General features: G+C 36.8%; 1 protein-coding gene across 5 annotated transcripts in view; it reads right to left on the bottom strand.

The window, feature by feature from the left end:
- The window catches only part of LOC129948210 (rho-associated protein kinase 1), a 42,544-nt gene extending 27,610 nt beyond the window's left edge, over nucleotides 1-14,934 (bottom strand). For 4 of the 5 annotated variants that reach the window (XM_056059110.1, XM_056059112.1, XM_056059111.1 and 1 more), the window contains exon 1: nucleotides 13,824-14,933. In XM_056059110.1, the coding sequence (XP_055915085.1) occupies nucleotides 13,824-13,858 (35 nt within the window). In that variant the 5' untranslated portion in view covers nucleotides 13,859-14,933. Of the gene's footprint in view, nucleotides 1-13,823 lie in introns of all 5 variants that reach the window. The other variant, XM_056059113.1, reaches the window with a different exon arrangement.
- Between the last annotated feature and the right edge of the window lie 1,630 nt (nucleotides 14,935-16,564).

Raw genomic sequence — 16,564 nt, 5'->3', positions numbered from 1 at the left:
TAATAGTCCATTGTGATACCACATTAATCCTTGAGGTTTTCTTCGTAGCTCCATGAAAACAGTTGGAGTCTCTTACGAAACGTGAAAGACTGATTATGTTATTACAACTGAAATCGTTCAGATTGTTTTAGAAGAATTCTCCAAGGTAAGTCTTACGTTTTTATGCTAGCAGGGAATGTACAAGGGTGTTGAAGAGCTGTTTCCTCCTCTTCCTCATCATCTTCTACAAGTCATTTCACAAAACACCTAGTTGGGTGGCGTGCTTGCCTATTAGACAGTGCCCAGTTATAACACCGATTAAGCTTATATGCGATCGGCTTTCTGACTTCTTTTATCGCCAAAAGTTGCACCTGGAACACGCTTCAATGTTACATGCTTCCACCAAACCTGTTTTTAAAAATTAAAGTGAAATCTCATTCAAAACAGTCCTATCAACGTTATTTTTTCATCTCTTTGCCCTTTCTTAGATTTTAGCTTATTTTTTATTTTCTAAATGTTTCAAAACTAAAACAAAACAAACTAATAATTATTGGGGTAATTTTTGAGCATTTTCGACCTCGAATTTGGAAGCTTATTGTTAGCTAGGATTTTCTGGTAAATTTGTTTTACTTGAAATAGCAAAAGAAAAACTAAAAACTTGTTAACACTCTTAATAACCCTCTGCTTCTGACTTTTTCCGGGGAACTAAATTTTATCTCTGTTAAGCATACAAAAACCCAAACTTCAAGATTATTGATAATAAAAAAAAGGAATCTGCATCAAGTATCATTATAAGTATGGTTAAGAAAATATAAAAACTATCCAAATTACTTTAGACCTTCATTCATGCTTAATTTCCAACCCATCCTCCCAGACTATTATGTTTCTGTAAATGACTCAACTTTATAAAACTCAACTTAGTCATAAAATTAACATACTTGGTTCTATAAAAACATTTAAGTAAATAATAATGAAATAAATTAAAACAATTATATTTTGCCAAACTATCAGCCCACAGTTGAAAAATAACAACAATACAAATAATGCAGTACCTATAAAGAGCACAACCAAAGAAATGCCATTTTCATATTTCTTATTCTTTGAGGTTTCATTATTATTTTTTCCTTTTGGACATTTTCCAACTTTATTTACGTTTTCGGGGAGAACATTTTTGGTTCAATTCAATATAAATATTAATAATTTTTTGTCCCAAAAGCATCATCATCGTCATCATCGGGAAGAAAGGCACTCCGGTCGGTCGGCCGGCCAGGCCATACGCTGTAGCTCATGTAGGTTGACGGAATGTGTATTATTGCAAAATTATGGCATTGATGTTTGTTCAAATTTGAAAAACAAGACATCAGTGTTTTATTTTGGGTCAAAAGTTTTGAACAAATCTTTTATGAACGTTTAAATGAATTCTATGGATATTTAAAAGCTATTTAAAAATAATAAATGCAACACACGGGGAATACGAAGGAGCAGCAACGTCTAATGATCATAAATTATATGGCGCCATATTGAAAGGGAAAAATGAATTAAATGTTTTCGAAAAATTAGAACGTAGTCTGGAAATATGAATAAGACTGTACTCGTAAAGTAACATTTTATTACAATTTAGTAGTTTAAATAACGTTTCGATATCTTCTTTCAACGTTATGAACTACTCTGAATACCAGCAGTGAGATCGTCTGTGCAGGGGAGGGCTAGTTGAGGTTTTTTGTATGGTGTTAAGAAAGAATTGAAGAATGTAATTTTGTAAATGTAATGAACAGAGAAATAATCAAAATTGGCAGCAAAGGAGGAAAAATGTTTATAATACCAATATACTTAAACTGCAACAAATGGATGGATGATTTCACCAGCTTATATAACTTCTTGTTGGAATTAGAGAAGGAAAATATTATGCTTATGGGAGACTTCAATGGTAGGGTTGGAGACAACCCAATAATTATTAACGAAGAGAGACAAATAGAATTAAAGGCACAAATGATTAAAAAAATCGACGGAAATGGCAAAAAAATAATAGAAATGTGTGAAACCATCGGACTAAAAGTACTAAACAGTCGCTCAAAAAGTGATAAAGAAGGAAGTTTAACTTTTATTAGGGGTGCTGCGTGCTCAACGATAAATTACTGCTTCATTAAAGGGAAATGGCTTGAGTGTGTCGATGATTTTAAGGTGCATGATTTAACTCATTCAGATCACCAACCAATATCTTCAAATATGATATACAGCTCTGATGATGGCAACACCATCGATCGCAGTTATCTATTACCAAAGCTGCAATGGAGAGAACAAATAAAAGAGAGATACAGATCAAACCTAGATGAAAAACTTATGCTAGTAAATCAGAGACTGATCGAAACCGTCAACGGAACAGACGAGTTAACAACCTGTATAGTCACAGCCGCAAAACCACTCATCTCGAGACAAAGGGTAAACAGCCTTGATATGATTGGAAATGCGAAGCAGCCAGAAAAAAGTCGTTCGCATTCTTAAGGATACTGAACAAAACTGGAACCATAAACATGAAAAAGCAAATAAAAAGTACAAAACGCTGTGTGAACAAAAACAAAAGCATACACTCTCACACTAGCATTGAAACTAAAGGATGTTAATGAAAGCAGATCCTTCTGGAAGATCATGAAGACAATAAACGGCACAACTCTTGGGCAGAATATTAAATTTGATGCTTCATGTTAGCAACCAGTTTCGAGAAACTCCTGAACAACAATCTCAACGAAAACGAACTTCACTTTGCGCTGCCATTTTTAGAAGTAGAAGAGCTAGATCGCTCAATAACTGCACAAGATGTAAGCAGAGTCATTTCCCGCTGCAACACTAACAAAGCTCCTGGTGAAGACCGTATTCCATCAGAATTCTTCATAAATTCAACCGAAACTTTTCTAGAAGAGCTTACAAAGGCTTACAACTCTATTTTTAATTTTGAAAATGCACCGGGAAGCTTCAAGAAAAATATAATATTTCCTTTACTAAAGAAGGGTGACCCAAAAGATCTAAGCAATTACAGAGGAATCTCGTTCCTCAATACAGTGACCCAAATATTTACTGGGATTATGTTGGAGAGACTGACGAACTGGATCGGAGACAACGATCTACTCAGTGAGCTCCCAGCGGGTTTCCGAAAAGACTACTCCACCGTGGACAATATTTTTTCCCTTATTGGCATTGCGCAGTCGTTCCTGTATAGAGGAAATAAACTTTACGCATTCTTCGTTGACTTTAAGGCTGCCTTCGACTCGATAGATAGGAAAGCTCTATTTTTTAAATTGAGTAACCTAGGGACGTCAACGAAAATGCTCAAGGTATTGCAAAATCAGTATGAGGATAATCTTACGGCGGTATGGGATGGAAACGCTTTGTCTAGTTTGTTTCAGACGAAAACAGGAGTCAATCAGGGATGCCTTCTGAGCCCAATACTCTTCTCAATTTTTCTTGATGATCTCAAAGATTCCCTACCTGGTGTTATAATGTTTTATGGTCTTGCAATAAAACTGATATTATATGCTGATGACAACATGATCAACAAACTACAGCAATATTGCTACTTATGGAATCTTCAACTCAATACGAGCAAATCGAAAATCATGATTTTTCGCAACGGACGAGGACGATTTGTTGGAAACGAAAAATGGACTTGCAACAATGAAGATCTCGAAATAGTCAAGGAGCATAAATATCTTAGTGTACTCATCAAAATCGATTAATCAAAACGCGCGATTAACAGTACCTGGAATAGAGTGTTGAGCAAGGGGAATATCCCTCCGAGCTCGAAGTATAAGATTTGTGATGCAGTTATGAGATCCATTTCAACAGAAATTTCCAGATTTCTATACCTACCAGATCTTTTTGGGATGATAGGACATTCTTGGAGGATGAGTCAATCCATTTTTACACAGATGGCTCAAAAACCAAAGAAGGAGTTGGTGGAGGTGTGTACTGTGAACGACTGAAATTAAGTCTCTCATTCCGCCTTCCCAATCATTGTAGCGTGTTCCAGGCGGAACTTTTGGCGATTAAGGAAGTGTTGTCTTGGCTCAAAGAAAACGTGATATCAACATCTGATATCCGTATTTTCTCTGACAGCCAGGCCGCTATCAAATCTCTGGACTCTGTCTCTACAAACTCTATAACAGTCCATAACTGTCGATCATCTCGTGCTTAGTTTCCACAGAAAGGAATAGTGAATTAAAAATTACTGATCATGAAACAATAATAGTGAAATTGAAATCGAAAGAAAAAAATAAAGTTAAATTGCCACAAAAAACCTTTAAGTTCATGAAGTACAACAAAGATGCGTTTATAAATGACATCAGACAAAGTCAGTTAAGAAACATATGTTTTCCACTCGTTGATGTACATTATTTAAGTAATCTTTTTTCAAGTGATATGTTAAGAATCGTAAATAACTATGTCGAGACAAAAGTGGTTAACGAAAACTCGGTAGAGTGGTTTAATGATAATTTGAGAAACTTAAAAAGAGAAAAGATAGCTTGTTACCATAGAGCCTTACTAACAGAAGAAATTAGTGATTGGGAGTCTTATAAGCGGACGCGAAATCGGTATAAAAAAGAATTAGTAAAAAGCAAAGGACTTTTCGTTCAAAATAAAATTCTTATGCAATCGGACCAAAAAGCTATGTGGAGAACCTTAAAAAAATACGTGTTGGGATCAACAAGAGTTGAAATTGAAGAGAACATTATTTTTAATGGAGTAGTGATTAATAATTCAAAAGTGATCGCGGATGAATTCAATACTTTTTTTATTAATAGTGTATCAGAAATAAATCAGTCAATTGAGGTTATTCAATATGTTAATCAAATTGATGAATATCCGTATCGCTTTAAATTCAGTCCTGTGAACAATTCTGATTTATCTGAAGTATTGACATCAATGAAACAGAAAAAAGATTTTAATTATATGAGTCCAAAGATGTTTTTGGATGCATTTGGAGAAATAGAGGACGTTCTTACGGAAATTGTAAATAAATCTTTACTCTCAGGATGTTTTCCAAGCTCATGGAAGGAATCGTTGGTCTCACCAATACAAAAAGTGAAGGGCTCAAGGCGGTGTGAAGAATATCGACCAGTAAACGCATTGCCATTGTACGAAAAACTTATAGAAAAAATTGTTAAAATTCAACTGCAAAAATACATAGACAACAAAAATATCTTAATCGAAAGTCAGTTTGGATTTAGAAGTCACCATTCCTGTGAATCTGCATTAAACTATGTTCTCATAAATTGGAAAGAGGATATGGCAGCAGGATCTACCATTATTGCAGTGTTCTTGGACCTAAAGCGGGCTTTTGAAACGATCGACAGAGGTATATTAATACAAAAGTTGAAGCAGTATGGTATCCGAGAAAAAGAAATTCAGTGGTTTAAATCATACCTTGAACAGAGAACTCAGAGAACATCAGTGAATGGGAAACTTTCGGAGATAACTCAAACGCTTTTGGGAGTGCCTCAGGGCTCAATACTTGGGCCAGTTTTGTTCCTACTATACATAAATGATGTATGCAAAGTTTTGAAGCATTGTAAAATAGTCATGTTTGCCGATGATGCCCTAATATACATCGTGGGTAGAGATGTGTCAGCTTTAACTCAGCAACTACAAGAAGATCTCGACAGCATAAGCATCTGGTTCAAAGCTAACAAGCTGAAGACAAATGTTCAAAAAACGAAGGCGATGATATTTAAAACGCAGTGCAATATAGACTTAAGTATAGACAATGAAAACATAGAACAAGTAGATCAAATAAAATACTTAGGTGTGATAATAGATCAGAATTTAAAGTTCGATAAACATGTGGACTATATTGTTAAAAAAATATCCAAAAAAGTGCAATTTTTTCGAAGAATCAAAAGTAAATTAGATTTCAATGCATCTATTAGAGTATATAATGTTATAATAAAACCACATTTTGAATATTGTTCATCTGTATTATTTCTGTTAAGTCAAAGTAACATATATAGACTGCAAAAACTCCAAAACAAATCAATGCGAATAATATTAAATTGTAATCGTTATACAAGTATTTTAAATATGTTAAATCGACTAGAGTGGTTAAGCGTTAAACAACAGTTAGTAGTAGATGTTCTATTGTTTGTTCAAAAAATGAGAATGGGAGATTTGCCTAGCTATTTTAGTGATTTAGTTAGATATGTGGGTGAAGTCCAACCATATCAATTGCGAAATGTAAATAATTTGCGACTTCCTAATTATAGAAACACAATAACACAAAACAGTGTAATATACAAAGGCTTTCAAATTTTTAATTCCTTGCCAGAACATGTTAAACTGGAAACAAATTTTAATATATATAAGTGCAATGTAAATGAATTTGTCAAAACTAATTTTTAAGATATATAATAATTGTATTATAAAGTAGCTTAATTTATTTACTATAAATGCTAAATAAAATCAAATCAAATCAAAAAAAAAAAATCAAATCAAATCTCTAATGGAGATGGCGCAACAGTTTAATATTCACCTTTTCTGGGTGCCGGGCCATAGAGATATTCCAGGTAACTGTAGGGCAGATGAACTCGCCAGGAACGGTACAGCCCATCCTACCACGTTTGGAAAGTACTGGCATACCAATCGCTACTTGTAAACTGCTGCTAATGCAAGACGCTGTGAGGAGGGCAGGCACCAAGTGGAACAACATCACCACGTGTCAAACCACAAAAAACATCTGGCCAACTCTGGATTTAAAACGTTCAAGGTGCTTGCTGTCTCTAAGCAGATCGCATATCAGCTCGATAATAGGTGTCATAACCGGACACCGTCTAATAGGAAAGCACGCCACGAGACTAGGCGTATTCTCAAATGACTTTTGCAGAAGTTGTATAGACGAAGAAGAGGAAGAAACGGTTATTCATCTTCTCTGCACATGCTTTGCTCTAGCTCGAAAGCGCAAGAATTATATAGAAGAATTCTTCTTTAACGATCTAGATCATATCGGTATAATCAGCCTCTCACGTTTTATAAGGGACTCAACCTGGTTCCATTGAGCTTAGGAGGAAGCCTCAAGATTCATGTGGTATCACAATGGGCCATTAAACTGGCCTAAGTGTGTCCGTTTCCATCTTGGACAGCCACTATAACCTAACCTAACCTTACCTATGAGATCCATAATGTGCTATGCGGCACAAGTCTGGTGGATATACCAATATGAAGAGGTCAAAAAATCTTCAGATTATCATACAACACTCCAAACTACATGGCACATCTGGAATCAGGGTTAACCACCACACAGTCTCGAACTTTATTTCAGCTACATATAGAAAGTCATGGCACTACCAAGCAAACTTCTCCCTCACAAAGTACTGAAGTATATCCAAAGGTGAAATCTGCAATTAGTCTATGCATCGTCCACAGCTTCATTTTGGAATACAATAACAAGATGCCTTCAAGGAGTAAGATACAACATCTAATATCAAAAATAGAAGAGTCTGCCCGAAATGAATTTTAGAACCAAAGCGAACAAAACCAGTCAAGAACAACATACAGACTATTGCAGCATGACCTTGGTCCGAACAACTATTTTGATGATAGATTTAACCTAGATATTATATCTACCACTTTTAAAACCAGGGTAGAACTACTATACTTAAATTACCTGCCATACACCAATGAAACAGATGTGGAGTACACTATGTGCAACTTAAGATAAAGGGAAGATGTACAACACCTCGTGGGTTCCTGTCCCAGACTAAGCCCAATAAGAAGAGCAATCTGGGACAAAAATACACTGTCGTTGGACGAAATCCTGCAAATCTTAAACTGGGAAAACTGGAGTCTTCTATATAACTTCTTAAAAACTGCACTAAAATACCGGCAACAAATTATGAATGAAGCAAATAAACTAAATAAATACATTTGGTACAAGTTTTTCTTTTATCAATCAGACAGTTAAAATCTAAATTTGTCCAAAAAGCAATCTAAAAATTGTTGAAAGAATAAAAGCTTTGGACAAATTATACGATGATTTAATGGACTAAGAAATGAAAAGTCAATTGTAATAAAATTGTACGACGTTTGAAGAAATCAAGTAGGCAGTCCAAAAAACAATTCAAAACAAATAGCAAACACCTATAACATTGCCCAAGATAAAATATGTAAACAAAATAAATAGACAAGATTCAAAGAATCTATGAAATAGATCAATTTAAAGTTATTTATAGAATATTTTTAAAGTGGAGCAATAATTTATACTTGTTTTTGGATTGTTCTAGTTCAAATTCATTGTAGAGCACTTACTAAAACAATAGATATGCACTTTAAAAGTTGTTTTGTTTACTAAAACAATATCAATGCATTTGTTGTCTTTTGTTTATAAGTACATATTTATAGAATTTACCGTTGGAAGCATTTTGACATTTATTCCTTCACACTGTCTATCGTATTCGTAAACTTTTATTGGGCGATAGTTCGGTATAGGTATTTCTTTTCTAAAAAAAAAAATAAAAGGAGACCTATAAAAACTTTTTATTAAGATGAAAAGTCGATAGGATGTTTTAATTTGAGTTATTTAGTCATATTGTGTATTTAAGTATTGAAAGTATGCACTTCAATATATATTTCCTTTAGAAATAAAAACAACGACTTCTTTCTAGTAACGATGATTATGATTTAATAATTTTAATTTAATTTTCATAAAAGCATTTAACGAAAATTTACCTGAAACAATATATAAAAACAAAGTATAAATTAATTCAAAGTGTTGAACAGTCTGAGAGCGCAGTTTCAACATTAAGAAAACCCGATGAGACTCAAATGGTTATGTGAGCCTGTCGATTTGATAGTTAACGATTGCAAGAAAAAATAAAAATGTTTCCAGTTTCTGAGTTCCATAGATTCAAATCTGAATATCGCTAAGATCTTGTCAATAGATCTAGAGCTACCATAGAGAGAAGTATTACGGATAATTATTTTCAACGTATGTGAGAAATAGCCATGCTAACTTAACTAGTTGGGAACAGATACAACGTAGCACGATTCCATAGACGTTACAACCAGGAGCTACACGCAATCTGCATTGAAGCAGTTACTGTGCAAACACTTATTTCGGTATTTTCCTAAAAAGCACTCATAAAAGAAGGGAAACTGGATTGAAATAGTACGACAACGTGTTAGTTATTGTTATTGGTCATTTGCTCATATGTTAATTCAATAATGAAAACCTTTTATATGTCGCATACGAATTTTTTAGCTGTTACAATTCTGAAAAAAGGAGACCCTCTAAACTGCACCAACTACAGAGGAAATCTTCTCTGCCGTAATATGTAAACGTCTAAAGCCCATCGTCAACAACCTGAAAGGTCCTTATCAGTGTGGTTTTAGACCAGGAAAGTCCAGAGTCGATCAAATATTCACGTTACGACGGATCCTGGAAAAACCCCAAGAACATCAAATCGATACCCACCATATTTTCATCGATTTCAAACCCCATATAACAGTATCTACAGAGACGAACTGTAGTCCCGTATGCATCGAAGTGGAGTGGAGGAGAAGATGGAACGACGAGCTGTACGGGCTGTACAGCGACGTAGACTTAGCCATAAGGGTAAGTCATCTTAGTCCAACGACTAAGATGGCTGGGTCACGTAGAGCGCATGGAAACAAATGCTCCGGCCCGGAAAGTCTTCAAATCCATACCCACAGGACAGCGCAGTATAGGAAGACTGTAAATCAGATGGCGCGCACAATCGGAAAGTGACCTCACCTAACTTGGAGCGCGAAAATGGAGACATCTAGGTAGGGACTGAGCTTGATGGAGAAGTTTGTTGGGTGAGGCCCTAGTTCACACAAGACTGTAGCGCCACCTTAAGTAAGTGAGTGTTATGATTGCTTATAGTATCCGTGGCGTGATGGTTGGGCGTAGGACTGTTATGCTAGACGTCTTGGGTTCAATGATTGCGGTTACTGCCTCTTGCGAGTTGCATATAAACTTTACTAGCTTTTGCGGCGGATAATTTTAATAATTGCTCCAACAATTCAGAAGTCGTAATAGCTTAGCATAACATAACCTACCTCAAATGCAGTTATCAATAAGCGACAGTGAATCCAGGTATCCTAAAAGCTTGTTTTTCTATTAAAAATTATAACATATGTGCCAACCATTCTGTTAATTGTTTAGAATTTCTTCGATGATGTAAAAGGTTTTTCACGTCTTTAGGAAAAAAAAAAACAAAAGACTGGTTAAAACGTGAAAAATACAGAACTATAACCTGTAACATTAAATTGCTCGAGCATTCCCGCATTGTTTCATCTTATTCATTGTTTTATCCTCCCTTTTATAATGTTTTAGTGAAATAGCCGCATTCATTTTACCCTCGAAAATGTCTGGCGAAATTGCAGCCTTTCTAGAAATAGTCATTAGTTGACCCTTGAATTACATTTTGGTCATACAGTCAAAAATATTTTTGTTTCCTGGTCACAGATCAAGAATGCTTTGATTAATTCTTTGAGTAATCACACAGCCGACGCTAGACGGCTACAATTGCAAGAGACTGCCATGTCCTTTTCCGATCGAGTCTCTCATAACCTCTTAAGGAGTCCTACGCTGCCTGCATTAAGCATTGAAAACCAGTGGCAACATTGCCTTGCAGCCATCAGAGAGAGGAATGAGGTTCGTAAATTTTACCAAAAGGTAAAAAAAACCTCCCAAGGGTACCAGCCTCGAATCGAAGCCTGTAAAGACGATCAGGGGAACATCGTAGTAGAACCGCAGTCGATGCTGAGAATATGGAAACTTCTCCAAATTATATAACGGCGATGACGAACCGAATTCCGCTGTAAGGGAGATAGAACTACTCAACCTCGGCGACGCAGATCAACAATTCCGCCTACCCGACCTTGACCAAGTGAAGATAGCTATATCTAAACTTAAGTCAAACAAAGCTGCTGGAGCTGACGGCATCGCTGCCGAACTATATAAAGCAGCAGGCGATGACTTGGTAGGGAGCATGCACCAACTCATTTGCAAAATATGGTCGGACGAAAGCATGCCCGATGAGTGGAATTTCAGCATAGTGTGCCCGATACATAAGAAAGGAGACCCTTTAAACTGCGCCAACTACAGAGGTATCAGTCTCCTTAACATTGCGTATAAGATCCTCTCTGCCGTATTATGTGAACGTCTGAAGCCATTCGTCAACAACCTGATTGGTCCTTATCAGTGTGGCTTTAGACCAGGAAAGTCCACTATCGACCAAATATTCACACTACGGCAGATCTTGTAAAAAACCCAGGAGCTTCAAATCGATACCCACCATCTCTTTATCGATTTTAAAGCCGCGTATGACAGCATCTATAGGGAAGAGCTCTACCGATCAATGTCTAGTTTTGTCATCTCTGTCAAACTTATCCATTTGTGCAGAATGACGATGGAGAATGCACGCTGCTCTATCAAGGTCGGAAAAGATCTCACACATGCATTTGATGTTAAAAAAGGTTTTAGACAAGGCGATGCACTGTCATGCGACTTCTTCAACATCGTTCTGGAAAGAATTATGCAAAACTCAACCGTCAACACTAGAGGCACAATCTTCCAAAGGTCCATCCAATTACTTGGATACGCAGATGATATTGACATAATTGGAAGATCAAAGCGTTAAGTCAGTGGAACGTTTTTGAGCATTGCAACGGAAGGGAAGAAGATGGGTTTAGTGGTCAATGAGGGCAAGACCAAGTATATGATGTCATCAAAAAAGGGCACTGAACAAGACGTCTTAGACAAAACGTCACCATGGACAGCTATAACTTTGAGATAGTTAAGGACTTTGTCTACCTAGGCACGGCTATTAATGCAGACAACGACACCAGAGCTTCTTTGGACTTAGTAGGCTATTGAGAAGTAAAGTCCTCTCTCGAGCATGTAAAATCACCATCTATAAGACACTCATCATCCCGGTTCTCATTTATGGCGCTGAGGCCTGGACCCTGTCAAAGAAAGATGAGAGCGTCTTAGGATGCTTCGAGATGAAAATTCTTCGGGTGATTTTTGGTCCCGTACGCATAGATGGAGAATGGAGGAGAAGATATAACGACGAACTGTACGGGCTGTACAGCGACACTGACCTAGTTAGCAGAATTAAAGTCCAACGACTTAGATGGCTAGGTCACGTAGAGCGAATGGACATCAACGCTCCAGCCCGGAAGATCTTCAAATCCAATCCCGAGGGACGGCACAGTAGAGGAAGACCGCGACACAGGGGGCACCCAAGTGAGAGAGGACCTCAACCAACTTGGCGTGCGTAACTGGAGACAGCTAGCTAGGGACCGAGCTGGCTGGAGACGCATGTTGGTTGAGGCCCAGGTCCGCCCCGAACTTTAGCGCCACCTTAAGTAAGTAAGTAAGTAATCATACATTTAGTAAAAATGTTGGTTCAGAAACATTTTATTCTATCAGTTTCATTGAATAAGAGCTGAGCAGAGAGAAAAGGATTCTTCTTTATTTAGCTATAAAACTTCGGTAACATGTCAACCCATATTGCCAAAAATATACTTCAGTTCTTTAGGCTTTGTTTTCCTTTTTTATTATTATAAGTAGATCAAATGTTTCCAATATTATTAACAATTAACTTGTCCTTTTTCTCAATTTTAAACAAATAACGTCGTTAGTTGTCATCTAAGATATAAAAGTGCTACAATCAAAACGACATCTACCGGCTAGAAAACCTAGTTTTGTAATCTAACCTCTATTTAATACAAAATAATTTATCTCGAAGTTACATAGAAATCGATTGAGTTTCAAGGTGCACCGGTTGAAATTATACATAGCAGGGGACATGACCCTTAAGCAAAAGACCGGTGAATGAAAACTTTACTCTATTTTCATACCTATGAGAAGAATTTTTAACTAGATTTAAGGATTTTATTGATCTACTGCAGCCACCTCCCTAAAAAAAAAACAACAACACAACTTGCCACCTCTGCCAAAAATCATAAACCATGATAGGCAGACAGCCACAACAACAATTACCTAAATATACGAAGAGGGAATATGAAGGTATAAAAACAAACATCGCACGCCACCGCAAAATCAAGGATGTTATGTGCAACTACAAAATCAATAATATGCATTATGAAGTGGAAGGTTGTCAGCAACTAAGGGTTCCGTCACACCGCACCTTTCCGGCATTTACATTAATGCATAATTATTGAGCTCAGAGTCGGCTGCACATTTTTCCACATACATTATGTACTTATTTTCCAAGCTTAAAAGCTTGAAACATTATAAATTAATAAAAAAAAACATAGAAAATGGGACAAAAATGAACATGAGTATTATTTTTGTTTCCTCCACATTGTGACCATCAACCGAAGAAACCAATCAAAACAAAGCCCACCGACAACAAGAAGAAAAAACAATTTAAACAAAATAAAGAAAAAGAACCTACTGCCAGATGCACAACCGCAATCGGAAGCTACCGCCACCCGCACCACGTTTTCTTGCTTACCATTCATCTATTTAATTTCCTGGTACCTACATATAGGTACCTACCTATCTGGCTATCTACCAAACTAACTCCTAGCTACCGCTAAATAGCTGGCTATATAAATCTTCTTTTACTACATTTACATGCACATTAATAATAAATAGTTCTGGTGTTATTTTTATTTTAAAATAAATAAAAAGAAAATCAATTATGTAAGTTTCTTTGAAGTCCACTTAACACAGGAACATTTAGAAGCAAAGACACAGGCACAGAGATGTTTGGATGGTGGTGGATTGGTGGTGCGTGGTGTGGTAAAGAGTTTAAGCTATTTATGTATGAAAATGTACCTATACGAAGAAGAGGAATTACCTTTTCCTGCGATCTTCATCTATTAGGCCGGACATCTTCACTACTATGGTCCTGCTGTCCCGCTGCTCCAGGCTCCGGTTATCTCCCGATTTAGTACAATTTTGCTGGATGGCTGTGTCGCTTTGTCTAGGCAAAGGCAAAGAAGTTCTCTACTTCTTTCTCTTCTTATCCGGGGCAAATGAGGAAATATTGGGAAATTCCTTAAGGAACTCGCGTCGAAAACATTAAAAATGCAATTTTTTCTTTTTTATTCAATTTCAAAATTTCTTGTTATTCTTTTTCGTATTATTTTACTTTTTTCTTTTTCCTATTTTGTTGTTTCTCATTCAAAGAAATTCTCACTTTTGTGTGAAAAAAGTGAATTTGCACTCGCTATCGACATTTTTTTAACTGCAACGCGACAATTTAATGTAAATGGTGGCACAGCGGAGCGCCTCCCGGATTCGAGTTCTCGAGATGATTTGGCTATAACCGCGGCGCCTGCGGGACGACTTCGCATCCAAGGAGCTATATTTGCACGCTTTTCTGAGTTCAAGAACAAAATTGACAAGAATCGGAATCAGACTCAAAGAATTAATCACAACTCTGTGCTTTTGTTATTTTTTTAATTCTTTTGCCTAAACCAAGAAAATAAAATTCTTTTTCTCTGGAACTATTTGGCAAGGTGGGTCTTCGTCGACGAGACTTTTCGAGTTTTTCTTTTTTTCTTTTTTTTTTTTAATGCGGGCGACAAAGGAAAAGAATTGTACGACAAGAAAGAGTGAACGAGAAAATGAACCGACTAAAAGTTAAGAAGGAAAAGGAGAGAAAAGGAAAGAAGTACAAGAAAAGAAAAACGTAAAACACACAGCGATCGAGATTTTCTTGTGTCGAAGGTGATTTTTTTTTGTTGAAACTTTCGTCGGATTGAAAATTTAACTTTGGCGAGGGATATTTATCACGAAATCACATTGCAATTGATTGAAAATTTATCTGCGTTGAATAGTTTGATGGAAAATTAAAAATTAATAATAGTTGATTTGATGTTTTGTGGAAAATTATAAAAATGAAAAAATTCGTCCAAGAGATTTTCGCGTATCCGTGAGGAAGACACAACACACACACATACACATACATACGTCAGCGGTTTTGCCTTTCATTAGCAGTGGTACCAACCACGAAGAATGGAAGTTTTTTTTGTTTAATCGCTGAATACATTAGGTTATGGAATCGAATGGCAAGCTTCAGCGGGAACTATATAAGATGTATGCACTGTTCACACTACGATTTGTGATCTTTTAAGTAGTTGAGAGGACCAAAGTTTTATTAAAATTGCTAAATTGAGACAATTAAGGAAATATTAATTGCAGAAATATTTATTAGTTTAAAGATTTATATTCATAGCACCTGACATACGTAAATACTGGTAGCGATGGTAGAATTACTAAAGTCGTGATTTCTTGATCAATAGTTTAAAGTACTATTCACATGAGCACGACCAACGAATGAACATATATTCATCGATTTTGACGTTTCTTTCACATGAGAGTTTTTAGTTCGTCGCGAATGAAGCCACAGCCGAACACCATTCATCCAAATGATATTATTCATAAAAATTATTGTCCCTTACTTCAAATGAATTGAACCGTATTTTGTATATTTTCCTTTTTCTTTTCCAAACTTCTCTAAAATCAAACTCAACCTCCTCTAAGAAATCCATATCTTCTTAAATTGCGGTATCTTACTTACTTAAGGTGGCGCTACAGTCCTGTGTGAACTAGGGCGTCACCCAACAAACTTCTCCATCTAGTTCTGTCCCTGGCTAGATGTCTCCACTTTCGCGCTCCAAAATGGGTGAGGTCACCTTCCACTTGTGCGCACCACCTGATCCGTGGTCTTCTTCTACTGCGGTTTCCTGTGGGTGTGGATTCGAAGACTTTCCGGGCCGGAGCGTTAGCTTTCATGCGCTCTACATGACCCAGCCATAGAAGTTGTTGGACTTTTACCCTTCTGGCTAAGTCTACGTCGCTGAACACTGAACAGCGATGCATACGGGACCGACCCAAGGTGCTTTCATCCGATTTTGTCATAGTCCATGCTTCTGCACCTTATAGCAGGACGGGGATTATAAGGGTCTTATATAACAACACTTTGGTCCCTCGAGAGAGGACTTTACCACTCAATTGCTTTCTTAGTCCAAAGAAACAGCGTTTAGCAAGAGTTATTCTGCTTTTGATCTCATAGCTAGTGTTGTTTTCTGCGTTTACAACGGAGCCTAGGTAGTTGAAGTCCTTGACTACCTCAAAGTTACGTCCGTCGGTTGTGACGTTTTGACCAAGACGTAGGTGTTGTATGTCCTTTCTAGACGACAGCATGTACTCTGTTTTGCCCTGATTAACCGTTAAACCCATTTTTGCCGCCTCTGCCTCAATACTCACAAAAGCCTAATTGACATCACCCTGAGTTCTTCCGATTATGTCAATGTCATGAGCATATGCCAGTAATTGGACAGACTTTTGAAAGATAGTGCCTCTAGTGTTGACGTGTGAGCTCTGGACAACTCTTTCAAGCACGATGACATCGAAAGGTTCTGTTAAGTTGTTTCCAACCTTGAATGTGAACCGTGAATTCTACATGGTCATCCTGCACAAACGGACGAGTTTGGTAGGGATGCCAAAACTAGACATGGCTCTATACAGCTCGTCCTGTAGATGCTGTCATATGCGGCCTTGAAATCGATGAAAAGATGGTGAGTGTCGATT

Source organism: Eupeodes corollae, chromosome 2 (assembly GCF_945859685.1).
Source record: "Eupeodes corollae chromosome 2, idEupCoro1.1, whole genome shotgun sequence".
Classification (NCBI taxonomy): domain Eukaryota; kingdom Metazoa; phylum Arthropoda; class Insecta; order Diptera; family Syrphidae; genus Eupeodes; species Eupeodes corollae.
The sequence above is the reverse complement of the archived record's forward strand: the minus strand, read 5'-3'. Positions and strand labels throughout refer to the sequence as shown.